General features: G+C 39.9%; 1 protein-coding gene across 1 annotated transcript in view; it reads left to right on the top strand.

Annotated features, from left to right (window-relative positions):
• The window catches only part of LOC142851251 (phosphatidylinositol 3,4,5-trisphosphate 3-phosphatase TPTE2-like), a 105,188-nt gene that overhangs the window by 61,700 nt on the left and 17,019 nt on the right, over positions 1-26,469 (top strand). Inside the window, exons 13-16 of the mRNA XM_075975141.1 lie at positions 19,389-19,449; positions 20,375-20,456; positions 20,577-20,665; positions 25,231-25,292. Coding sequence (XP_075831256.1) covers positions 19,389-19,449; positions 20,375-20,456; positions 20,577-20,665; positions 25,231-25,292 — 294 coding nt within the window. The remainder of the gene's footprint in view (positions 1-19,388; positions 19,450-20,374; positions 20,457-20,576; positions 20,666-25,230; positions 25,293-26,469) is intronic.

The raw sequence follows: 26,469 nt of genomic DNA, 5'->3' as shown, positions 1-26,469 counted from the left end.
GCCATTCTATTAAAACAAGTAAATTACAAAGCCAGACTTGATGAAAGGAATAGAAAATAAGTTGTATCTCTTAATGGGAGGATCTGAAAAGAATTGTGATGATTTTGTGAGGAAGAAATAAAAAATGATATAAATAAAATATATATTCTTTAAAAAAATCATTAGCTAATTTATCCTTTGAGAATTTCATATATGTATGCAATGTATTTTGATTGTCTAACCCCACTTTCCCCACTCAGCCCCCCAGAATTCCTGCCAGCTCATCCCCCTCCCAACTTCATGTCCTCTTCTTTTCCATATCCTGTCAGTTCTCCTTATATGTACATGGTGTGTGGCCATGCCCTAGAGCATGTGCAAAGGATCAGAAGCTACACCCTCAAAACTGACTCTCCCCAAGCAGTCACTAACTTCCGGGGGTTCCTCAGCTATCAGGGAAGCCCACTGTGTCTCCACCCTCCATGCTGGTGTTGACTGGCTTGACTTGACGCTGACAGCCACGGCTAGTATGAACTAAGACATCATGTCCCGAATACAAGCTTTTTATGGCACCCTCTGCATTCCCCAACTCTTTCTTTCTTTATCTTTTTATTTATTGATTGATTGATTTTTCCATTAAAAAAATTTACACTTCTTCCCCTCCTCCCATTCCCCTCCCACTCCCACACTCATCCTCCTCCTTCCCCCTCCCTGCTTGAGAGAGAGCAGGGAACCCTGCCCTGTGGGAAGTCCAAGGCCCTCCCCCTTACATCCAGGCCTAAGAAGCTGTGCATCCTTATAGACTAGGGTCCCAAAAGGCCAGAACATGCAGTAGAAACAAGTCCCAGTGCCTTTATCAATGGCTTCTCAGTCAGCCCTATTGTCAGCCACAATCAGAGAGTCTGGTTTGATCGCATTCAGTCCTGGTCCAGCTGGATTTCGTGAGCTCCCATTAGAACAGGCACACTGCTTCAGTGGGTGGACCAACCCCTCGTGGTCCTGACTTCCGTGTTTGTCTTCTCCTTCCTTGTGCCTTTCAACTGGACCTTGGGAGCTCAGTCCAGTGCTCCGATGTGGGTCTCTGTCTCCATCTCCATCCATTGTCAGACAAAGGTTCTATGGTGATATGCAAGATATTCATCAGTGTGATAGTAGGGCAAGGCCAGTTCAGGCACCCTCTGCTCTGCTGCCCAATGACCTAGCTGGGGACATCCCTATAGACACCTGGGATCCCCTCTAGAGCCAAGTCTCTTGCCAACCTTAAAATGGATCTCTTAATGTAGATATCTTCTTCCCTTCTCCTATATCTGCCCTTCCTCCATCTCAACCCTCCCACTCCCCCAAGCTCTCGCCAGTCTTTTCCTTCTCCCTTCCCTCTCCCCCTCCCCTTACATCAACCTCATCCCCACCTCTATACCCACACCCATGCTCCCAACTTTTGCTCAGCGATCTTATCGGCTTCCAATTTCCAGGATGATCTATATATGTTTTTCTTTGGGTCCACTTTGTTATTTGTCTTCTCTGGGCTTGTCAACTATAGGCTTAATGTCCTTTGTTTATGGCTAGAGTCCACTAGTGAGTGAGTACATACCATATTCATCTTTTTGGGGATGGGTTATCTCACTCAGGATAGTGTTTTCTATTTCCATCCATTTGCATGCAAAATTCAAGATGTCATTGTTTTTTACCACTGAGTAGTACTCTAATGTGTACTTTCTTTATCCATTCTTCCATTGAGGGGCATCTAGGTTGTTTCCAGGTTCTGGCTATCCCATGCTCTTGGATAGGTAGGAACAACATAGTAAATTCTATGGCAATTCTACCAAAGGCAATCTATAAATTCAACGCAATCCCCATCAAAATCCCAACAAAATTCTTCACAGACTTTGAGAGAACAATAATCAACTTTATATGGAAAAACAAAAAACCCAGGATAGCCAAAACAATTCTATACAATAAAAAAGTACCTCTGGAGGCATTACCATCCATACCTGACTTCAAACTCTATTACAGAGCTACAGTGATGAAAACAGCTTGGTATTGGCATAAAAACAGAGAGGTTGACCAATGGAATCGAATTGAAGAAATGGATATTAATCCACAATCCTATGAACACCTGATTTTCAACAAAGGAGCTAAAGTTATACAATGGAAGAAAGAAAGCATCTTTAACAAATGGTGCTGACCTAACTGGATGTCAACCTGTAGAAGAATGAAAATAGATCCATATCTATCACCATGCACGAAACTCAAGTCCAAATGGATTAAAGACCTCAATATAAATCTGACCACACTGAACCTGACAGAAGAGAAAGTGGGAAGTAGTCTACAACACATGGGCACAGGAGACCACTTCCTACGTATAAACCCAGTAGCACAGACAATAAGGGGAACAATTAATAAATGGGACCTCCTAAAACTGAGAAGCTTCTATAATGCAAAGGACACTGTCATTAAGATAAAATGGCATCCTACTGAATGGGAGAAGATCTTCACCAACCCCGCATCAGACAAAGGCCTGATCTCCAAAATATATAAAGAACTCAAGAAACTAGACTTTAAAACACTAATTAACCCAATTAAAAAAATGGAGTACAGAACTTAATAGAGAATTCTCAACAGAAGAAGTTCAAATGGCCAAAAGACACTGAAGGTCATGCTCAACTTCCTTAGAGATCAGGGAAAGGAAAATCCAAGCAACTTTGAGATACCATCTTATACCTGTCATAATGGCTAAAATCAAAAACACCAGTGATATCCTTTGCTGGAGAGGATGTGGAGTAAGGTGAACACTCATCCATTACTGGTGGGAATGCAAACTTGTGCAATCACTTTGGAAATCAGTGTGGCTATTTCTCAGGAAAATGGGAGTCAACCTACCTCAGGATCCAACAATACCACTCTTGGGAATATACCCAAGAGATGCCCTATCATACTACAAAAGATTTGTTCATCTATGTTCATAGCAGTGTGATTTGTAATAGCCAGAACCTCCAACTCTTTCTTTCTGTCCTCCCTTCCATGTTGTTTCCTGAGGTGTGTGTGTTTGTGTGTGTGTCTGTGTCTGTGTGTCAGGAGGGATTATACAGATGTCCCATTCAGGGATGAGAATTTACAGTCACTTATTTTCAACACTTTGACCAGTTATGAGTCATTGTTGATAAAGATAGAAAGCAACACAAAACTTTGTATATAAATATAAATATTTAGAAGGCAGTTTGACAACATTAATTTGGCAAAATAACAGCAGGTTTCCCAGTTGGACCTATTTCCTTCCTAACCATGAGCTTTTGCCCAGCTTTACAGTACTAGGCATGATTAACCTACTGTTAACCTCAAATCCCACAAAAATTAAATGATCGCCCCATAACAGTCAACACTCCTATTGTACATTTTGCCTACTAGGTCAATATTATACTATGCAGGATCCAGTGTTGAATAATATCATCGATGTCTTTTATCCCCCAGTAATGTTTTGTTTCCCACATCTATTAAAGCTAGCCCTCAGGGGGAAGATTCCTAGTCAGTTTCAAATTTATTTCTCTGTGTCCTTCAACCAACTTGTGTGCTGTTTTCAGCAATAAATCGCATCATCTAGTTGTAATGGGTAACCAAGAGCAAAAGCAATACCCACATTATGTTGTTTTTTATTGGAGGGGGTCTGTTGTGTTGAAATAAGAGCAGCGGGTCTGCGTCCCAGGCACCCGGCCGCCCTCATGGCTGTTGTAATATGAGCAGTGGGCTGTGTCCCGCCACCCGGCTAGCTTTACGCGAAATAATTACATGGAAACTGTATTCTTTTAAACACCGCTTGGCCCATTACTATCCAGCCTCTTTTCGGCTAACTCTCGCACCTGGACTAGCCCATTTCTAATATCTGTGTAGCCCATGAGGTAGGTGGCTTACCAGGGAGATTCTAGCCTACGTCCATCCTGGGTCGGAGCTTCATCGCGTGTGCCTCAGAGAGCAGAGCTATCACGTCTACCCGGGAGAGGGGAGCATGGCGTCTCTCTGAGGCGTCTGCTCCCGAGAGGAGAGCTGTCGAGTCTCTGAGCTCACTTCCTCTTCCTCCCAGCATTCTGTTCTGTTTACTCCACCCACCTATGTTCTAAGATATGAGGCCAAGCAGTTTGTTTATTACCTAACCAATGAAATCAACAGATTGATATGACACTCCCGCATCACTGTTGGGTCTTCAGGACCATTAACTCATAAGGAAGTATCCTATGTTTGGGGAGAAGATTGTCATTTAATGGCCTCTGTTTTCTGGGATAAATATTGTCCATCCATGTAGGTTATCTTCATTCAAGCTCCTTTAAAATGTGTATTTATATATTGAGTTTGCAAATTATAGTGAAGAAATATTGCTTTGGACATCTTTCAATGACTAAATCAATTTGATCTATGCAAATGGGCAATGTTACTGTTAGTGTTTCTATTGCTATGGTAAAACACCATGAACTCAGGGGAAAAGAGGTTGATCCACCATCTAGGTAAGTCAGGGCAGGAACTCAAGGAGGGAACCTGGAGGCAAAAGTTGATGCAGAGTCCACAAAGGAGGGCTGCTTACTGGCTTGCTCTCCAAGGCTTGCTCAGCTTACTTTTTGTATACCCCAGGATCACCTGAACAGAGATGGTGCCACCCACAGTAGACTGAGCCTTCCTATATGAATCATGTAAGAAAATGCACCACATACTTACCCATAGGCCTGATTGGGGCATTTTCTTAATGAAGTTTCCTCTTTTCAAGTGAATCTAATCTAGCTTGTGTCAAGTTGACATAAACTAGCCAGCACAGCTATGGTCTCTGAATTTCCAACTGAAAGTAATTGCTTAAAAAGTTACCTTATATGTATGTATATTAATGTCTAATTTACCTCAGTAAAAGTTTAATTTCACAAATATACAAACATGTACAATATACAGATTACATATGTGTGTAATTATACTTTTATTGATATATATGCATATGTATCTCAAAGTGCAGTATTGTATTACTTAATGATATAATATGTTTCATTGCGTTATTTTGTTATTGTGTTAGCGTTGTGTTGTGTACTTAAACAAGATAGCTAAAGGATCATTGGGTACATCATAGTTGCATAAACTGTTCATCATTGATTAAAATGCCACTTTTCCCAGACAGTTCTTTTAATAAGAAATATGGCCGACAGGTATATGAAATATTGGCAGCATACTAATTATCAAAGAGTTGCCAGTAAAATATATAATTAAATAGTACCAATTTCATTAGGAATGGCAATTACAAATAAAAAAAACAATACCAACAAAGATGTAAAAGAAGACTCGTGAATTATTGGCAGGAATCTAAACTTTTACAGTCATTTTAGAAAACCCTATGAAAATGCCTAAGAAATGCAAAATAGAATTACAATGAGTTCAGGTAATATCAGCAGTAGGTATTTCAACTAAAAAATGAATTCAGTGTATCAGAGTTTGTCTGCCCTGCTGTGTTTACTGCAACATTGTTCGTGAACAGCGGAGGAAATGGTTGTTTCCATGAACAAAAGAGTGAGTGATGAAAATAATACAATTGGATACTAGCTAGCCATAAAAAGAGTGAAATCCTGTCTTTTCAATTATACAAACAGAACTGGGAGCTCATCTTCTCCCTCCTTCTGCTCCTCATTGGGAATATCGTTTTAAATGAGTAAGGCAGGCACCGATAGACAAATGTTGCTCTCACAGGAGTTGATAGCATCATGGTGTTTGCCAGAGACTGAGGAGAGAAAGCAGGAAGGATCACAAAGGAAAGATTGGCCAATGGGTGAGCAGGACTAGATGCTCTGTGAATGTCTGTGCTGAAGAAATGATAATGTTCAGTGAGGTAGATGTTTGGCCTAACTTAAATATTTCACTATGGATCAAACTAATCATATTCCATTAATATGTCTAACTTTTATGTTTTAATTCATCAGTAAAAGTTAAATTTAGCTAGTTAAAAGTGTCCTTGGGGTCTGGTGAGTTAAAGAAACAGCATTTTCCAGACACGACAGTGAAGATGCGTGTATGAACTCAGAGACTGTGACAGCATACACAGATCTCCAGACTCAAGCCAGACAAAACCAATGCAAAGGAAGGGATGTGGGCATGAATTCCCAACACTGGCCAAGATTCTGGGAAAAGGAATTATTAGTTTACTTCAAGTGATAGTCACACTCTCAGGCATGCCCTGTGCTCTGAGTAGTTGGCCAACACAAACCAGAATTCATGTTTTCTAGTAGCTTTTCTCTTTTGTCTTTGATTTTTTTAAAAATAGGACCTGGAAACATGACTGTAAACACCGACTGCTCTTCCAGAGGTCCTGAGTTCAATTCCCAGCAACCACATCATGGCTCACAGTCATCTATAACCGAATCTGATGCCCTGTTCTGACATGTGGTTAAACATGCAGTCAGAACACTGTATACATAACAAATAAATAAATCTTTATAAAAAATGGAAATGTAGAACATGAAGTTGGGTAGGTAGGGAAGGAGGAGGATCTAGATGGAGTTGGAGGGTGGAAAAGTATACAATAAAATATATACTGTATGAATTTATGAAAAGTAAAATGTCTTTAGGTCACTCGTGAGTATATCCATATTTATACCTTCTTGTATATTTATTAAAGTATACATTAACTTGAATTGATCTTATATTATGTATACCTTATCAAGGAATTAAGCCTTACTTAACTCCTTTTTGTCAGTATCCTAACATACTAGATATAATCTTCATTTTGAATCATGTCATCATTATTTCCTCAATTTCACATAAGTGGAATTTATTGTAAATTTTGACTGGATTTTTATTTTCAGAATAAATTATTCATATTCACCCAATATTGTTATGTATAACAGTAATTCTTTTAAAAGAAAATAGCATCAGCATTTATCACTGTATAGAAAATACTGTCAATTACATAAAGAAAGCATACACTTATATACCACATGACAAAGTCGGTGAATACAAAATTCATTCTGTAAGAATTTCAAAATTATAAATATAAACAAGTACAGCTGAAGAATGACATACAAATTGGCCATTCAGGTCATTTTCTCACAAACTCATAGAGTCATTTTTGTTGAGATCTCATTATTGACTACTTATCAAAAGATATAAAAAATTGTCAAAATTTACCAAAAAATAACATTCAAACAACTGATAAAATACAATTCCTGTCAATAGAAATAGGAAAATATTTTTAAAGGTTTTCTGAGAAGACATTTGGTTAAATGCACCAGAATGAGATGTTCTCCTTTTAGTCACAGATAAGCTCTTGTCTGTGAGGTTTTTATTGTTTCTAGAGAAAATTGTAGCCATGTGAGCATGTTTATTCTTGTTCTTGTTTAGCTCATGCTTAGGCATTCGTGTTGTTGAGACTGTATGTGTATAGCTCCCAACATTCCTAGGAGACACAATCTCCTAACAAACTTCTTCAGTGATTCCTGAACCTTAGGTACAGAAGTTGTATTGTTGATATGTCGGTTGGGACTATGCACCACCACCATTTAGCATTTTGATTCATTGTGTTTTCCTGTAATGATCTCCACATGCTGTTCAAAGTGATGTTTCCTTGAAAAGAGGTGAGGGCTTACACCTATCTCTGGGTATAAGGACAAGCATTGGTAATGTAGTTAGGGATTCAGTTGGTTTAGTAAAGTGGCAGCTGTATGTTCTCCTCCAAGACCCACAGCTTCACTAACCCTGACTAGTTGGCTAGGTTTCCTTCTTGTTGAGAGGGTCTCACGTCTAATGGGAGAGCCGTTGGCTGTCATCAAGGTGTGGGCGTCACTAGTGCACTGTGAAGGTTGTCATGCCATGTTGGCCATAGGTGAGTAAGTGATTGTCTGCTTTTCTCCTTTGGAAGCTGGTGCAGCACATTCTGGTCACCATGAAAGCTAGTCATCAGGGATGAGCCTTTTAGGTCACTATATCATATGAATTTCAATATGTGAATTTGAAAATAATTAAGTTAGACTAATAAATATGTTTCGTGTTCATCTACAAGCAACAAATATAAAAATATCGGTGATGCTTGTTCAGCCATATTTAATTCACCTATAAAAATTGCCATAATTAAGATTTATGGGTAACACATTGTAGCACAAATAATAAAAACTCAGAGACAGATATTGGGGTTCAAACTGGAGATCAGAAAAACAAAACAGCCAAGCCACTAGAGAGCTCTCACCTCAATGAATCTTCAGACTGAAAGAGAGTGCGTTCCTGTCTCATCCCACCTGATACTCCTCTTTGGTGCTGAGACTAGAGGTGTACAGCCACTGTCTGGCCTGTGTGGCTGACTAGTGTGGCTGCTTTGCACTGACCTTCAGACAAGCTTTATTTATTAAAACACAAATAATATGCCCATATAATAAACATATTTTTTGGTAGATATTGTTTTTCAATAGATTAAGCTGGTAAATTGTAATTAATTATAGTTTGCTTAAATTGAGCAGATTGACTTTCTTTCAATAAATTTGGTCTCAATTTAACAATATTTAATATTAGCTGGATTTTTGCTAAAACAAAAACCCAGACCTTCATTTAAATTCAAAGCAAAAACATTGCTTAAGTGAGCTTTAAACTAGTGTTTTCTATCCGTTTTGAGTTGATACCTCCTTGGGGTGTTGGTTAGTAGTCATTGACTTCTTTACTATTTTAATAAGCCTTCTAAAGACCATCTATTTCTACAAATAATAAACCTTCTAAAGACCATCTATTTCTACAAATAATAAACCTTCTAAAGACCACCTATTTCTACAAATAATAAACCTTCTAAAGACCACCTATTTCTACAAATAATAAACCTTCTAAAGACCATCTATTTCTACAATATGCACAAGACATAAACTGCCAAAAAAGCCTATCTACTGTTTGAATGACTATGTGTTGGGGGAGGCTGCGTGTTCATTTCTCAGCCACCCAGATTTCCATAATAATCACACAGAAACTATATTATTTAAATCACTGCTTGGTCAACCATGTAAGCATGTTGCTAGCTTGCTCTTCTGTTGTAAAGTAACCCATCTCCATTAATCTGTGCATCACCACGAAGTCATGGCCTACTGACAAGGTTTTGGTGGGCTCCAGCAGAGGTGTCTGTTCCCAGTGGTGGCTACATGGCTTCTCCTCAACTCTACCTACTCTCTCTATATGTATCTTTTCCAGCGTGGATACATTCTGTGAAGCCATTGGCTGAAAGCAGCTTCTTTATTCATTAATCAATGGTATACAGAGGGGAATCCTACATCAACTATGTATTCCATCCAGAAAGCAAACTCACATCTAAGCTGCTATTTGAGCAGCTGATGGACTTGGTCACATGCTCCATAGCAACTGTGCATCTTGTACAGGATGTCATTTTAACTCAAGGGTAACTAATAAAAAATGATATCTGTAGATGGTAGCCTTGTGGTCGCCTTAATCCTTAAAAAGAAAGGGATGCTCAGGATGTATTGGCATATTGGGGGGGGGGGTACCTGAAGTCATCCAGGCAGGGATGTGAGCCTCTCAATGAGAGAAGAATGAAAACTGGGTGCAGATTGACTTTGTCAACCTGGATCAGACTGGGGGGAGTCTATCTCAGGTGGTTCATTATCAGCATATTTAAAACACAGTACAATTTGGGAAAAGGTTTCCATGCACCAGTCAGTCCAATTTCAGGAACACAATAAAGCTTAAGGTGCAATTGCACAGAGACTCCTTTACAAAGTGTCTGTGACCATGAGGGTAGCTTCTATAGTTAAAGGCCTAGGATGTAGTGTAGCCTCTAACCAACAGCAGAGAGGTCAGCAGGCCATAGAGTACATGTGGCATCTACCCTAAGGATGGGTATGGTCTAGGGAGGGAAGAGTCTGGAATAATCATTCTGGGGAATCTGGACGAGGTCAGGCACACAATGGCTCAGCCACTGAGAAAGGCCAAATGTACTTTACCTAAAGTCCTAAAATCTTCTCAGCTACTTTCTTCTGATACACGTGTACCATTTATTAAGATATATTGAGCCATCAAGGGGAATAGCATCATAAGACACCATATATTGCCAGGCATTTTTTATGACAATTAAAGTCAACAATTTTCCCTACTGCTTCACACAGAAATATTTCTATATTTTCATATTACCTTCTACATTTCACCCAGAAGTCCTTTTACCATTAAATAAATTGACTGCTCACTTCTTTTTGTTGCTGAAGAGTGATCCCTTGCATAGACAACACTATAGTTTGTTAATGCATCAATCTATTGAAAACCTTTATGGATATGTAAATATTTGAATGCCGAGTGTATATAGGCATATGTTGTTCAGTTTAGTCAGGTAAACAGCAAGAACTTGATTGCTGGATTGTATGACTTTCCAAGAAACAACCAATAATGGATACATCAATATTTCCTTTTTCTTTCTTTCGGTGGAATGGAAGGAAATGCACACACACACAAACACACATACGCACACGCACACACACACAAACACATGCACACACAAACACACATATGCACATGCACACCCACACACAAACATTCACGCACACGCACACATACACACATATATATAAATTTTAAATCATAGTCTCATTTTCTAGTCCAAATTGACGTGGAACTAACCATCTTCTCTTGCCTTCTGAGTACTGGGATTACACACTTGTCAAGATAATTGGCTTTTATCTCTCTTATTGCATCTGTTCGTGGCATACCTGTTTTGATTTTTCAAGACAGGCTTTTTCTGTGTATCTTTTGGAACCTATCCTGGAAACTCACTCTGTAAACCAGGCTGGCCTTGAATTCAAAGGAATCCACCTGTGTCTGCCTCCTGAGTTCTGGGATTAAAGGCCAGACCTGCATACTCTTTTGCTTTTGTTTTTTATTTATTTTTAATCTATTAGATTTTTTAAAAATACCAATCCAAGTTCCCACTCCCTCCCTTCCTCCTATTCCCTCCACATACCCTCCCATCCTACCCCCATCCAATCCTAAGAGAGGATAAGGCACTTTGCTTTGGGGAAGGTCCAAGACCCTCCCTGCTATATCTCGGCTGAGCAAGTATTCATCCAAAGAGAATAGGATCCCAAAAAGCCAGTACATGCAGTAGAGATAAATTCCTGTGCCACTGCCAGTGGCCCCTCAGTCTGCCCCAGCCATACAGCTGTCAGACACATTTAGAGGGACTAGTTCGGTCCTATGCTTGTTCCTTCCCTGTTCGACTGGAGTTGGTGAGCTCCCATTAGCTCAGGTAAACTGTTTCAGTGGGTGAACCCATCATGGTCTTGACCTCTTTGCTAATATTCTCATTCTTCCCACTCTTCAGCAGGACTTTGGGAGCTCAGTCCAGTGTTCCAATGTGGTTGTCTACCTCTGTTTCCATCAGTTGCTGGACTCAGGTTCTATGGTGATGTTTAAGATATTCATCAGTCTGATTACAGGGCAAATCAATCTTAGGCCACCTCTCCTCTGTTGCTTAGGGTCTTAGCTGGAGTCAGCCTTGTGGATTCCTGGGAATTTCTCTAGAGCCAGGTTTCTGCTAACCCTATAATGGCTCCCTCCATCAAGATATCTCTCTCCTTGCTCTCATCTCTGTTCTTCCTCCATCTTGACCATCCCATTCCCTCAAGTTCTCCTCACTCCTCTCCTTCTCCTCTCTTCTTCTCCTTCCACCCTCTTTTCTCCTCCCATCCCCATGCTCCCAATTTTGTCAGATAATTTTGTCTGATTCTAGTCTCCAGGAGGATCTTTATATGTTTTTCTTTGGGTTCATTTTATTATTTAGCTTCTAGGATCATGAACTATAAGCTCAATGTCCTTTGTTTATAGCTAGTATCCACTTATGAGTGAGTACATACCATATTCATCTTTTTGGGTCTGGTTACCTCATTCAGGATAGTGTTTTCTATTTCCATCCAGTTGCATGCAAAATTCAAAATGACATTGTTTTTTTTTTTAACCAATGAGTAGAACTCTAATGTGTAAATGTGCCACACCTTCTTTATCTATTCTTCAGTTGAGGAGCACCTAGGTTGTTTCCAGGTTCTGGCTATTACAAATAATGCTGCTATGAACATAGTTGAACAAATGCTTTTGTAGTATGATAGGGCATCTCTTGGGTATATTCCCAAAAGTGGTATTGCTGTATCCTGAGGTAGGTTGATTCCCAATTTTCTGAGAAACTGTGGGTCTCTGCACCTACCTCTGTCAGTTGCTGGATGAAGCCTCTCTGATGACAATTGGGTCAGGCATCAGTCTGGTCACAGGAGACAGCCAGTTCAGGCTACTTATCCACTATCACTAGGAGTGTACACTGGGGTCCTCACCATACACTCCTGGGAGATTCCTCTGTGCCAGGCTTCCATCCATCTCTGAAATGCCGCCCAGCAGTCTCCATCAATGCCCCCGCTACGTGATTGTTCATGTTCCCATCCCTAACTCACAAAATCTCTTCTATTTCCCCTTCCCAAGGAGATCTGGGTGTCCCTCATGAATCCTCTGGGTCTATGAATTATCCTTTATTTTAAAGCTAATGTCCAGTTATGAGTGATTACACACCATGTTTGTCTTTCTTAGTCTGAGTTACCTCACTCAAGATGATTTTTTTTCTAGTTCCATTCATTTGCCTTCACATTTCCTGGTGTCCTTGTTTTTAACAGCTGATTAATATTCCATTGTGTAAATGTATCATATTCTCTTTATCCACTCCTCAGTTGAGGGACAACATCTAGGTTGTTTTCAGGTTCTGGCTATTACAAATAAAGCTGAGCAAATGTCCTCATGGTATTATTGATCATTCTTTGGGTATATGCCCCAGAGTGGTCTTGTGGTAGATTGTTTCCCAGTTTTCTAAGAAACCACCACACTGACTTCCAAATTCTTTGTACAAGTTTGTACTCCCTCCAACACAGAAGGAGTGTTCCCCTTGTCCCATATCCTCTTCAGTATGAGCTGTGGCTTGTGTTTTTGATCTTAGCCATTCTGACAGGTATAAGATGGAATTTTCAGAGTTGTTTTGATTTGCATTTCTCTTATGACTAAGGATGTCGAACATTTCTTAAAGTGTTTCTCAGCCATTTGAGATTTTCTTTGAGAATTTCCTATTTAGATCTGTACCCCATTTTTAATTGGATCATTTGGTTTATTGGTATCTAATTTCTTGAGTTCTTTATATCTGTAGATAAATTATATCATTATGACTCTAGATAAGTTATGTTTGCTTGGGTGGTGTTGGAGGCCGTGTGGGTCCAACACAGATAATTATTTCCCTTAACTGAACTGGTACAGAGTCGCGAGGAATAATCAGACACAGTTTACATGGTCATCATGGAAGGGCATCTCGGGGTCTTTTCTCCTGATGATCTCCCGAAGATCTCCCTCCTTTATTCTCCAAACAGCTTATATACCATCACATAAATTGAACAGGAAAACACATTAGGCTGTCTCCTAGGTAACCAACTAGGTGAATGCCTTTTGTCACATCCGCATTCTATCTGTATGCTAGCTGTCATGTAGGCCTGAATTAGCATCTCTATAAGACATCCTCCAAATTACCAAGAAAGAAGCACCAAACCTCCTGACCCCCAGCTTCAGTCAACACCTCTCCTCAGGAGATCTACATTTATAACAAAAGAGAAAGGAGCACTATTGTTAGGCAGAGACAACTTGTCTGCAGACACCCAGTCAGCTCATCTCAGCAGGATCTCTTTGTCCAAAGTCTCCCTGCAGAGATGCGAGTTGCAGGTCTGGATCAGGTTCCTCTCAGCGGGCTGAGTTACTGATTCCTCCTGGAGCTCTTCTCATTCCGTTCCTTCTGCTAGACCGTTGTCAGCTAAGCTGTCCTCAGGTCCGTTGTTTTTCTGCTGAGTGCATCGAATTAGTCTCTCTGGAAGCCATCTGGCTTGATTTTCATCCTGTGAGAAAACACAGACATGTCCTTGACCCCATATTAAAATGGGATCGGATCCTTTCCAAATTCCAGTGCAAGGATCCTTCCACCTTGCTTTAGAAAATGTGATTTTTGTACTATTATGCCACAATCTGTCTGTAGCTGATCACTCATGGACATCTGTATTTAGAAATTTTAGCATAAACAATGCATGATTTAAGGCATTGTGTGTTGTCTGAAGATACAACTCCCCTGTCTTTATTTTTTGGAGTTGTGTTTTCAAGGAGCTATGTGCACGCTCCACAATTCCTTGTCCTTGAGGATTATATGGAATACCAGCCTTGTGAGCAATATTCCATTGAGTACAAAATCTTTGAAAAGCTTTGTTAACATATCCGGACCCATTGTCCGTCTTTATTACCTTTAGGGTTCCCATGCATGAAAAGCATTTTAAGCAATGAGTTATTACATGCTTGGCAGCTTCCCCAGTTTGTGCTGTGGCCGATCCTGAATACAAATCCTGAATACGTATCAATTTTCACATGCACATATCTCAATTTTCCAAACTCAGTAATGTGAGTTACATCCATTTGCCATATATGGTTAGGAAGCAGTCCTGGGGATTTACCCCCAAATGAGGCACAGGTAGATATTGTGGGCATCTTTCACATCACTTAAAAATTTGTCAAGCAGCCTCTCTGGTCAGCTTAAATTGTTTTCTTAAACTTAAGCTGTTTTGATGGTGCAAAGCATGTGCCTGCAGTGCAAGTTCAACCTGAGATATAGCAATTATTTTTGTTTTTTAAATTTTATTTATTAAAGATTTCTGCCTCCTCCCCGCCACCACCTCCCATTTCCCTCCCCCTCCCCCAATAAAGTCCCCCTCCATCATCAGCCTGAAGAGCAATCAGGGTTCCCTGCCCTGTGGGAAGTCCAAGGGCCACCCACCTCCATCCAGGTCTAGTAAGGTGAGCATCCAAACTGCCTAGGCTCCCACAAAACCAGTACGTGCAGTAGAATCAAAAACCCATTGCCATTGTTCTTGAGTTCTCAGTAGTCCTCATTGTCCGCTATGTTGAGCAAGTCCGGTTTTATCCCAGGCTTTTTCAGACCCAGGCCAGCTGGCCTTGGTGAGTTCCCAATAGAACATCCGCATTGTCTCAGTGTGTGGGTGTACCTCTCGCGGTCCTGAGTTCCTTGCTCGTGCTCTCTCTCCTTCTGCTCCTGATTTGGACCTTGAGATTTCTGTCCGGTGCTCCAATGTGGGTCTCTGTCTCTGTCTCCTTTCATCGCCTGATGAAGGTTAATATTCAGGAGGATGCCTATATGTTTTTCTTTGGGTTCACTTTCTTATTTAGCTTCTCTAGGATCACGAATTATAAGCTCAATGTCCTTTATTTATGGCTAGAAACCAAATATGAGTGAGTACATCCCATGTTCCTCTTTTTAGGTCTGGCTTACCTCCCTCAGGATAGTGTTTTCTATTTCCATCCATTTGCATGCAAAATTCAAGAAGTCATTGTTTTTTACTGCTGAGTAGTACTCTAATATGCATATATTCCATACTTTCTTCATCCATTCTTCTGTTGAAGGGCATCTAGGTTGTTTCCAGGTTCTGGTTATTACAAACAATGCTGCTATGAGCATAGTAGAGCATATACTTTTGTTGTATGATAAGGCCTCTCTTGGATGTATTCCCGAGAGTGGTATTGCTGGGTTCAGGGGTAGGTTGATCCTGAATTTTCTGAGAAACCGCCACACTGCTTTCCAGAGTGGTTGCACAAGTTTGCATTCCCACATGCAATGGATGAGTATACCCCTTTCTCCACAACCTCTCCAGCAAAGGCTATCATTGGTGTTTTGATTTTAGCCATTCTGACAGGTGTAAGATGGTATCTTAAAGTTGTCTTGATTTGCATTTCCCTGATCGCTAAGGAAGTTGAGCATGACTTTAAGTGTCTTTTGGCCATTTGAACTTCTTCTGTTGAGAATTCTCTGTTCAGCTCAGTGCCCCATTTTATAATTGGGTTGAGTAGCCTTTTACGGTCTAGTTTCTTGAGTTCTTTATATATTTTGGAGATCAGACCTTTGTCAGTTGCGGGGTTGGTGAAGATCTTCTCCCAGTCAGTGGGTTGCCTTTTTGTCTTAGTGACAGTGTCCTTTAGCAATTATTTTTGTATGTTTGTCAGCATTACCTTCAGCTAATGGACCAGGAAGACTTTAATGTGCTCTGATATGTCCCACAAAACATGGTAACTTTCTGCATTGTATGGCTTTCTGAATCTGTTGAAACAATATCTTAACTTGTTTATTACTAGTCTCTCTATATGATATATTTTCCAAGATTTGTAATGCCTCATAAATATACCGGCTATCAGTATATAAATTAAAAAGCCTTATTATCAAAATTCTTAAATATCAGAGCTACAGCCCACAGTTCAACTATTTGAGCTGAAGCTGGTTCTGTCTGTACCACGTGTCCTTTGCCATTGACAACATAAGCAGCTTTTCCATTAGATGAGCCATCAGTGAAAATCAAAAGCATCCTTTAAGGGAATCTTTGTTATTATTTTAGGAAAAATGAATGAATGCTGTTGAGTAAATTCTTAAGATCAGTTTTTGACACTGAATAAAGTGTAAAGGGATTCAAAAATACATCTGGAACCTAAGCATGTATGCAGCATCTTTTTCTTTTTTTTTTTTCAAGACAGCGTTTGTCTGTAGCTTTGGGACCTGTTCCACTAGCTTTTATAGACCATGCTAGCCTCGAATTCACAGAGATTTGCCTGTCTCTGCCTCCTAGGTACTGGGAATAAAGGCATGTACCATCACCACCTGGCTGCATGTATCGTTTCCATGTAGAACTTGCTATTGGCTATTATTATGTTTACGTATATACTGTGTATTTGCTGCAACATATACTTCATAGGATCATTTGTTTGAATATTTGTTCTCCAGCTGATGGTGCTATTGTGGACAACTTTGGAACCTTTATTACTTGGTGCCTTGCAGAAGGAAGAGGATCACTGGATCAAGATTTGGGGGCTTGATAACCTACCCACCTCCTGCCCACTCTCTTTGAAGAACCACACTTAATGCCATGCTTCTGTACATGGACAATAAGCCAAAACAAACAAACAAAACCCCTTTCTCCCTAAGGCTGTCAGGTATTTGGTCACAACAATGAAAAAGGAACCAATACAGAAAACCGGTACCAATAAGTGGGTCACAGAGCTATAATAAACATGAGCAACCTTAACTATTTGCTATGTAATTATATTCAAAATTTTATATTAGTAGAAAAGATATGACAAATTCTATTTTGTCAAAAAGGTTTCACATTTTAAAAAATCTATGAGACCCAAAGCATTGGGCCAACAACAATTATTGTGTTTTTTGTAAAAGAGCAATTTTATGTGGTGGGGAAAGAAGTTAATGGAATCTCATTTGAAAACAAAACATACTTGAGTTAATCAACTCTGAAAAATAAAACCAGAACTCAAAATGTTCCACATAGGGAGTAAATAATATAAATGTTTTAATATGTATATTTGATTTTCCATAATTGGAGTTCTTCATATTTAGGTAAATGAAATAACCCAAACTCAAGGTTATTCTTTTTTTCTTTTAATAAACAATTTATGTAACATGAAAAGAAATTTATTACAAGCTTTCTTTTGATAGACATGCACTCCTAAATTAAAATAATGATATATCTGGAAGATGTAAGATAATGTAAACTTTCTATGAAATTTCTAGCCATGTGATTAAAAAGCAATTTTAATCTTTTTTTTTTGGTCTGCATTAAATGTTCTGCTATCCTGAGGTACATTCCTTTGTATCTGGAAGAGAGCCTCCAGTAAAGTCTGTCCCTATCGAAGGCCAGTCATCATCATCTTTAACTTCCTCATAGGACTGTTACCACGCCCCTTTCACATGTCAGTATGCTAGCAGAAAGACAAGCATATTTAGCAGAGGACAAATTCATGGGTCCTGTAAGGAAAGAAAATCAAGATAGCAATCTTCTTTGATGTGGAAATAGCAAATGCAATAGAGAAAAAAAATAGTCAAAAGTCCAAATAATTTATAAAAACAGAAGCCAGATTTGTATTCTACACCAGTGCAGCCTTGTTTGAAAACCTCTGCTCTTGGAGTAAAGATTTGACAACTAGAGTGATTTATCAGTAAAGCCATGTCAACACAATGAGAAGTCATCAAGACTGGACTACTGCCCTAAGGGCAGCACCTATATGACAAAGATGAAGCATAAAGATGGCTCATCACAACCTCTTTGAAGCTTTAAATCCTACTACCTTCTTTCGTTTGTGGTCTATACTATGATAACCAAAAAAAAAAAAAAAAAAACCCTCAAGACCCTCAAAATTTAGAACGCTGTATTATGTGGCAATCTAAAACATTCCAAACAACAATGAAATAGTTTAACTTACTTGAAATGCACAGAAGTGTTTCCAAAGGCTGAGTAAAGTCCGTTATGTGGTGTGTGATGCAAATAGAGTGCAATCTAACATTATGCCTCGTTACAATATTTTAAAAAATTGTTTTTGAGATAAGGTTTCTCTGTAACAGCCCTTGCCATGCTGGAACTAGCTATGTAAACCAGGCTGACCTTGCAAGTGCTGGGATTAAAGGCATGAGCCACCACCGCCCAGTTACAATATTTTTAAATTAAAAGTTCCCTACAGAAACACTATGTGTAAGCATAGGTAAGATAATCCCAGGTTTGTTTTGTGGAACCTTTTGAAAGAGCTAATGTCTTCAGGGTGAAGTTTTCCTTCTAGTATCTTCTGTAGAGCTGTATTTGTAGACAGATAATATTTATGTTTGGCTTTGTCACAGATGCTTTTCTCCCTCTATCTATTGTGATTGATAGTTTTGTGGTGTATGGTAGTAGTCTGGGCTGACATCTATGTCTCTTAGAGTTTGTAGAACATTCATCCAGGCCCTTCTGGCTTTTCAAGTCTCCTTTAAAAAGTCAGGTATTGTTCTAATAGATCTGGTTTTATATGTTACTTGGTCTTTTCTCCTTACAGCTTTTAATATTCTTTCTTGTTCTGTATTCTGTACATTTATTTTTTTTATTCTCATGTATCATGGAGAATTTCTTTTATGGTCACATTGTAACCACTCTCAGAAAGGAGAGAATGAGCATGTGACTAGAATATAAAGCCTCAATACTTTCTCCCAGTAACCCACTTCCCTCAATAAACTCAGCCTCCTAAAGTTCCACAACTTTCTCAAATTACACCACCAGCTCTGGGACCCATTGCTCAAACATGTGAGCTTATAAGGGGCATTCAATTCATGTTATGGAAGAGGCTAATATTAGTACCCAAGCCTTTTTTGCTGGTGGAATACATATGATACAAAATCTTTGTAGCCTCATATTCAGGGAATTTTCTAGAAGATGCCAACGAGAAGCAGGTAAAATAATAGTAGCCATTTTTGGTTACTCCTAGGTGTTCCCTACTTACTTCTGTATGGCACTGGATATATAACGTTTGTGTCTGTCTTTCTTCAGGAGGTTGTGCGGTTCCTTGACACCAAGCATCCAGACCACTATCAAGTCTACAATCTCTGCAGTATGTATACGGCTCACTTTTTTGTTTCTGTGGATAGAGAACAGATTAGTTTTGCTGACTCTTCTCCTACGTTTTATTTATTTGTAAGTATTTAGTGGCAGAGAGTCAGAGCAAAACTTCCCATTTGGTTGGCTTCATGTTGTAGGAACATTAGCTCACCAAGCACAAAGCACCCTGGGAGGGAGGCAGAGGTAAGCCTAGAAGGGCGGAACAGGCAGAGCCGAGATGAACCATGCTAGAGGATGTCTGTTCTTAAGTTCAGAAAATCTTTAGTTCCTTCTAGGTTATGGTAAAGGTGTAAACATTAGCAAGTCTGCACTCTAACCTACATGGAATAGTTCGTTATAAAGAGAGAGCCCTGGGTAAGACAAAAACAAAAAGGCAACCCTTTGGAAATATTTGTTTTGTGTATTTTATTTTTTTTTAGTTGTTGCAAAAAAAAAAAATTTCGCCTCCTCCCCGTTTCCCATTTCCCTCCCCCTCCTCGCACACATTGCCCCCTTTCCCTACTCCCCTCCCCTTCTCCCCCTCAACCCCTTTGGAAATATTATACCTCAGTTTACCACCCTATCCCTGGTGATTTGTTCAATGCCTGCAAATTAATGACCATTTTCAGGAGCCAACATCTCCACCAGCTATATTTGTCTCTGTTCTGTGGTTTCTAACACCCACCACAATGTGCTGAGAAGGCACTAGAAAGCTAAAGTTGAAGCCGCCTTTACAACTTGAGTTTAGTGTCTGAGATAAAATATCACCAAACTTTTTTTCTTTTTTGCAACTCTGAAAAGATTGTTTTTAGAACAAACAGAAGACGACTCTTGAAGATAGATAAGAAATTTTCTATTTGAGACTTTAAATCCATTTATAATTTTATTGTTTGCTATGTGACCAGGCATAGATGTATGACATGTATTATCTATTTTAGGCGAGAGAGCTTATGACCCTAAGCACTTCCACTACAGGGTCCGCAGAATCATGATTGATGATCACAATGTCCCCTTGCTTGAGTGAGTTTTACTCCATGTTGACTACCAGAAAAGGGATAAATACCTTGGGTTCAGTGTTTTCAAAAAATGATTGTTTTGGCAAATTTTTAATTGAATGAAAAATCTCATTTTTGAATTCAGGGAAATGCTGTTGTTCTCGAAGGAAGTGAATGATTGGCTGGCTCAACATCCTGAAAATGTTGTGGCCATTCACTGTAAGGGAGGAAAAGGTAACAGTGCCTTTCTTTCATTTCCTTTTTTGAAAAGAAACTTGCATGAGAACTACTGTTGTTAATCATATTAATCATTAACACTAAAATACTGGCTTCAAAGCAGACGGAATGCAAGAAGAAAGGCAAGGAAATAGTGGAAGGGAAGAAAGGATGAGAGGGAAGGAAAGGAGTTAAAGAAGGTTGGGAATATTTTCCCCTGCTTACTAAATCTTTGGATTATTTTACCCTTAACTTGACAATGTAAGTCTGTTAAAATACCAATGATGTTTTATCTTTAGAATAGAATAACACATTATTTAAGGCTATTTTTCTGTTATATATATTTATGATATGCATTATAAGTTTGTAGTTATATTTACTGTGGAGTGGCTGAATGCAACTAATTAACATATGTATCACTTTATCATACTTATTTTATTGTGATTAACATGCTTTTCCCTGATGGCTGTTGATGGTGAGCATTTTTATATAACTTGATCACATGTATGTTTTCTTTTGGAAATACCCTTGAACTCTTCCTTTGTGTTGGGTTTATTATTATTGCTGTTATTTGTTTAGAAAGGTTTTTGTGTCTTGCTTTGGAATTGTTTGTTTGTTTCTTTTCCTTGAGTTTGTATAACTTTGTCCACAACCTTTGAACTACCTATGTATTCCAGGCAGGCCTCCAATTCATGATCCTCCTGTTTCCTTCCAAATACTGAGATCACAGGCATGATTCCTAACCATGTTGCTGGTTTATTTTAGAAAAGATGTACTCTTCTTTTATTTAATTTTATTTAAAAAAAAGAAAACAAGCCGCCTTCTTTCATTTTACATGCCAATCCCAGTTCCCACTCCCTCCCCTCCTATTCCTTCCGTCTTTCCCACCCCCCCTCCACTCCTCAGAGAGAATAAGGCACTCTCTCTCCTTACCATAACTAGGCTGAGCTAGGTATCCATCCAAAGAGAATGGGTTCCAAAAAGTCAATACTAGCAGTAAGGATGTGCTGTTAAATAGCACAGTATTAAACAGTAACAAACAACCTCCTAATGATTTATTGTTTTACCCATTTTAGTGCATCTCTTAGCCATCATCAGAGAAGACTCCTTATGCTATAGATGGTGGTTAATATAGAGAATCATGGATATCACACTCTCCCTTCCCAGGGCTCAGGGATCAGTGTAGAAGAGGGAAGGGAAAGACTGTAAGAGTCAGGGGCAGTGGACAGCTCTGAGGAAATAGACAAAATCCCAGAATAGAGATGGGAGGTTCTATTCTTTCCCTGTCCTACCACAAATGTTCACATTTCCCTTCCCCACTCTACTTTAAACTCATGGCCTCTTTTTCATCAGTTGTTATTACATGCAGATGTGTATGTGTATATACATATGTGTTCCCAAATATAACCTGTTGAGTCCATAGAATGTTGCTTGCATGTATGTGTGTTCTGCCTAGGGAGACCCTGCTCTTCTGCTCTGAGCTTTGTGTATGGTTGAGGCCTTGTGGGCTTTTCTGTCCAGTTTGCCATGTTCATTGGTATCCTTTGTTCAGCTCACATCTGGGCACTGATGTTGGCAAGACTATGGGTATAGCTTCTGATGTCACTAGGAGACATTCCCACACAAAACCCCTGTTCCTCTGGTTCTTACAATCTTCCTATCCCCTCTTCAACAGTGTGCACTGAGCCTTAGGTATGGGACTCTTTTGTCTCCACAATTCTGTATTTTGATTGGCTATACTTTTCTGTAATGACATCTTGTAAAGCAGAATTTTTATCTTATTGTTAAGTAAAATCAATTGATAAATTTTTAAAAAGATGAGCTGGGAAGAGAGCTCAGTCACTAAAACACTTTTCATGTAAACACAATGACCTGAATTTTGACCTTAGAAATATATTCAAAAGCCAGCGTGCATGTAGGCAGCATGTGCTAGACAGACAGATGTGCTCGACTTGATAATGAGCTAGCGTAGCAAATCAGTGATCTTCAGCACCTTTAAGTCCTTATCTTAAATAATAAGGCACAGAACAATAGAGGACGAGATCCTCTGTGCCCACATGCACAAGTACCCACACATCTCATACACACACACCACCCCACATACCCCCACACACTCACATATACACTGCATACACACATACACACATATTCACACAAACCACATACACTCTCTCATCTCATACACATACTGCACACATATACACACAGCACTCACACACCACATGCACTCACATACAACACACATACACACAGCATACACACACTCACACACACACCCTACACACCACACACATACATACACACACTCAAATACCACAAACACATACTCCATAGACATTGCTCACACACCACATACACAGCTGTCACAAAATCAACCAAGTGCTCTCTGAACAAATTTCCTAGGACTCCAAGCCCTTCTCAGGTTCCTAGTTTGTGGAGATAACTCACACAAATCAGTATAGAAAAGATGATTTCAGAGAAGTCTAAACAGTCACTTAGCCCTAAGCAGTGGAGACAATGAATATTGGTGGCTATCAGTGAGCTGAACCCTGTAGGCTCCTCCAAAACTAAAACATTTAGCAAATTAATAACCTCCAGCCAAAGTACTTTTCCAGATAACTGGGCCCAGCATGGAACCAATTCATCTTCACCAAAACCCAAACTCAAACCCCTTTTTATTCACACGACAAAGCAATCAATCAACGCTACCATTGCTGTATACGAAAGCACTACCTAGCCACTGCTCGGATGTCCCTGGAGCGCTAGCCATTAACTCAGCTAGCCCCTAGCAGCAGTCGAGCTGACATCACTTCAAATGATGCATTAAAATGAGATATTTAACAAGATACTCTCCATCCCTGAAGTAGACGGCAGTGACTCTTGGGGTCAGGTTCTTTCTCTTTGATGACTCTGCCATACTGCTACTGTTTTTGAGGATCCTGCCATTTACCATTCCACTGAAGACCCAAGGTACAGAAATTGGCACAAGGAAGCAGGTTTGTGCAAAGTCTTCCTTGAAGAGGGCAAAATTGAATATCTGACTCAAATCTTTATCTCAACTTCCAAGACAAATGAGACATTTGTGCAAGAAAATAGTGTGTGTGTATGTGTGTGTGTGCATGTGTGTGCACGTGTGTGTGCTTGCATGTGTGCGCGTGTGCGCGTGTGCGCGTGTGCGTGTGTGTGTGTGTGTGTGTGTGCGTGTGTGGAAATTCTGGGCCATTAGCATCAGAGCTGGAATGACTTTGAGAGCAGTCTGGACTGCATGAGTCTGCGGGTAATTTTAATTAATTAAGAACTTTTAAATGGAAAGAATAATGGGCATTGCAAATGCTAGATGGTATTGTGGGTGTTTTGTTTCTATCAATTACAAAGCCAGTCTGTAAGCAGTGCTTTAGACTTGGATTTCCAACAGAGTTGATTGTCTTTACCATACAGCAATGTCAGCATTGAGACTGAAGAAAAGTCCACAGCAACCATGTAGCATGTCCACAGTACGACACTGAGTTCTGAGTGCTTCCAGAGCAGTGATTTGGGCTACTTCTAAACTAAAATATTTGGGACAAGCACATTTACTTACGCAAAATGCATTTTTGGTATTTCTGCTTTAGTGTCAGAAATTGACCTTGCGGTTTCTTCCTCAATTGTCTTTCTTCTTAAAATGTATTCTGTATTAAATATATGCTCTCTCTCTCTTTCTCTGTGTGTGTGTACATGTGTGTGTACATGTGTGTATGTGTGCAAGTGTATGTGTGTGCGCATGTGTGTATGTGTGTGTACATGTGTGTGTATGTGTACATGTGTGTGTATGTGTGTGTATGTGTGTGTAAGTGTGTGTGTGTACATGTGTGTGTACATGTGTGTATGTGTGCAAGTGTATGTGTGTGTGCATGTGTGTATGTGTGTGTATGTGTACATGTGTGTGTACATGTGTGTGTATGTGTGTGTGTATGTGTGTGTGTGTGTGTGTGTGTGTGTACATGTATGGTGCGTGTGGAAGTCAGAGGATGATTTGGGGGCGTTGATTCTCCCCTGTGGTTCTGGGAATTGAACTTAGGTTATCAGCTTGTGCAACCTTTATGCTACCGTTAGTAGCCTTTAAGTTACCGCCCACTTGGGTGTGGACTCTTAAACTATTTATGCCAATGTAAAGAGTGTATCAGGCCTCTTTTCTGGCTGCAGGATTGTGATCTGTGAATATACCCCTAAATAAATAATCCTCTATTATTCTCAATTCTGAGCTAGTGTGGGATTTCTTTTAAGTGTCCTCCTTCACCTTTATCCACTGAGCCATTTTGCTGGCCCTCGACCTTATTTTTGAGACAGGGTCTCTCACTAGCTAACTGTTTTGGCTACTCTGGCACTGGCCAACAGACCTCTGGATGCTGACTCTCCCCAGTGCTGGCGTCAAGGTTGATACTAACATGACAGACAGCTTTTTACATGGCTTCTGCGATCTGCATTCCAACCCTGAGTCTTTTCTTATCAAGAATTAAGCCATCTTCCCAGGTCTATGGAATGCATTCTTAAGTTGAGCACTACTGTGAACAATGATTCTTTAAATAGCCTTCTTTTCTTTCTAGGAAGAACAGGAACCATGGTGTGTGCCTGCCTCATTGCCAGTGAAGTCGTTTTAAAGGCAAAGGTATGAAGAGGCATCTGCTGTGCTGTGAACTGAATCTACTTACTCTGGAGCATCACTGTGTTCTGATGATTCGTTGAGCCATGGCTCATAGAAGTTAAACTGGAGAGGTGTTTTTCAGAAACATGTGGCTTTGGTGCTCCCTTGTTTATTAACTGGTAATTGACCTGTCTCTTGCACTGGGCCAGGAGTAGGCTGAGGTCAAAGAGACAATTTTGGGAAAGCACAACACTGCAGTAAACATCTCTCCTTAGGCAAAGTCCGTGTGTTGGAGATATCTGACCTCACTAGCAATGTCTGAGGAGACAAGCTGTGCTCTTTCCAGATACTTAAAAAGACATTTTTTCTTTTTACATTTATTTGTGTGTGTGTGTGTGTGTGTGTGCGCGCGCGCGCGTTGGTTCTCTTTTTCCACTGTGTGGGTTCTGAACTTGAAACTCAAGTCATCAGTTTTGGCAGCAAGCTGCTTTACCTGCTGAACCATCTTGCTCGTCCTGTTTTCACATTTTGAAACAGAAGTCTGTCATTTGCCTTCAGGGGCTTGCTGGGAGTTTAGCACATACAAGCTCTGTTTATCTCTCCTGTAGTCTGTAGAGGAGGATCTTTGACTTATAAACATATCAACTTTCAGAATCTCACCACCCTTTCTGTTTTTATAATCGACACACAGGTTTTGAAAATGAGTGTTTTATCCTGATTTTCTGTAGTCCCTGGAGTCTGTGGGTGATGTCATGCCTGCCCTAGGACTATATCAGTTGGTTTAGTGCCTGGGGGCCAAGGGAATAGGTGAAAGGGAAAAAAAAGTTGTCCGGAGACAGTGTGTTTTAAATTACAAATCAGTAATTAATGAATGATAAAATCAACTTAATGGAGGGCTAGGGAGATGGTTCAGTTGGTAAAGGGCCTGTTGTACAAGCATAAGGACCTGAGTTCAGAACCCTAGCATCCACATAAAAACGTGGTAGCATGTGCCTGTCCATAAGTCCATGATGGATGGGGAGGGAACTAGAGAGAGGTGGTCACTGGAGCTCACTGGACATCTCCACTGGAGAGAATGGGGAGATGGACCTGTGGGTGAAGACCAGAGCTGAGATTCCTAGCACCTATGTGAAAAGCCATGCACACACTGAGTATGTGTGCTCCTGTAACTTCAACACAGGAGGGTCTGCAGAAGTGCTTG

This window comes from Microtus pennsylvanicus, chromosome 5 (genome assembly GCF_037038515.1).
Source record: "Microtus pennsylvanicus isolate mMicPen1 chromosome 5, mMicPen1.hap1, whole genome shotgun sequence".
NCBI classification, from domain to species: Eukaryota; Metazoa; Chordata; class Mammalia; order Rodentia; family Cricetidae; genus Microtus; species Microtus pennsylvanicus.
Note: the sequence above shows the minus strand (reverse complement) of the source record. Positions and strands in the feature narration are given on the sequence as shown.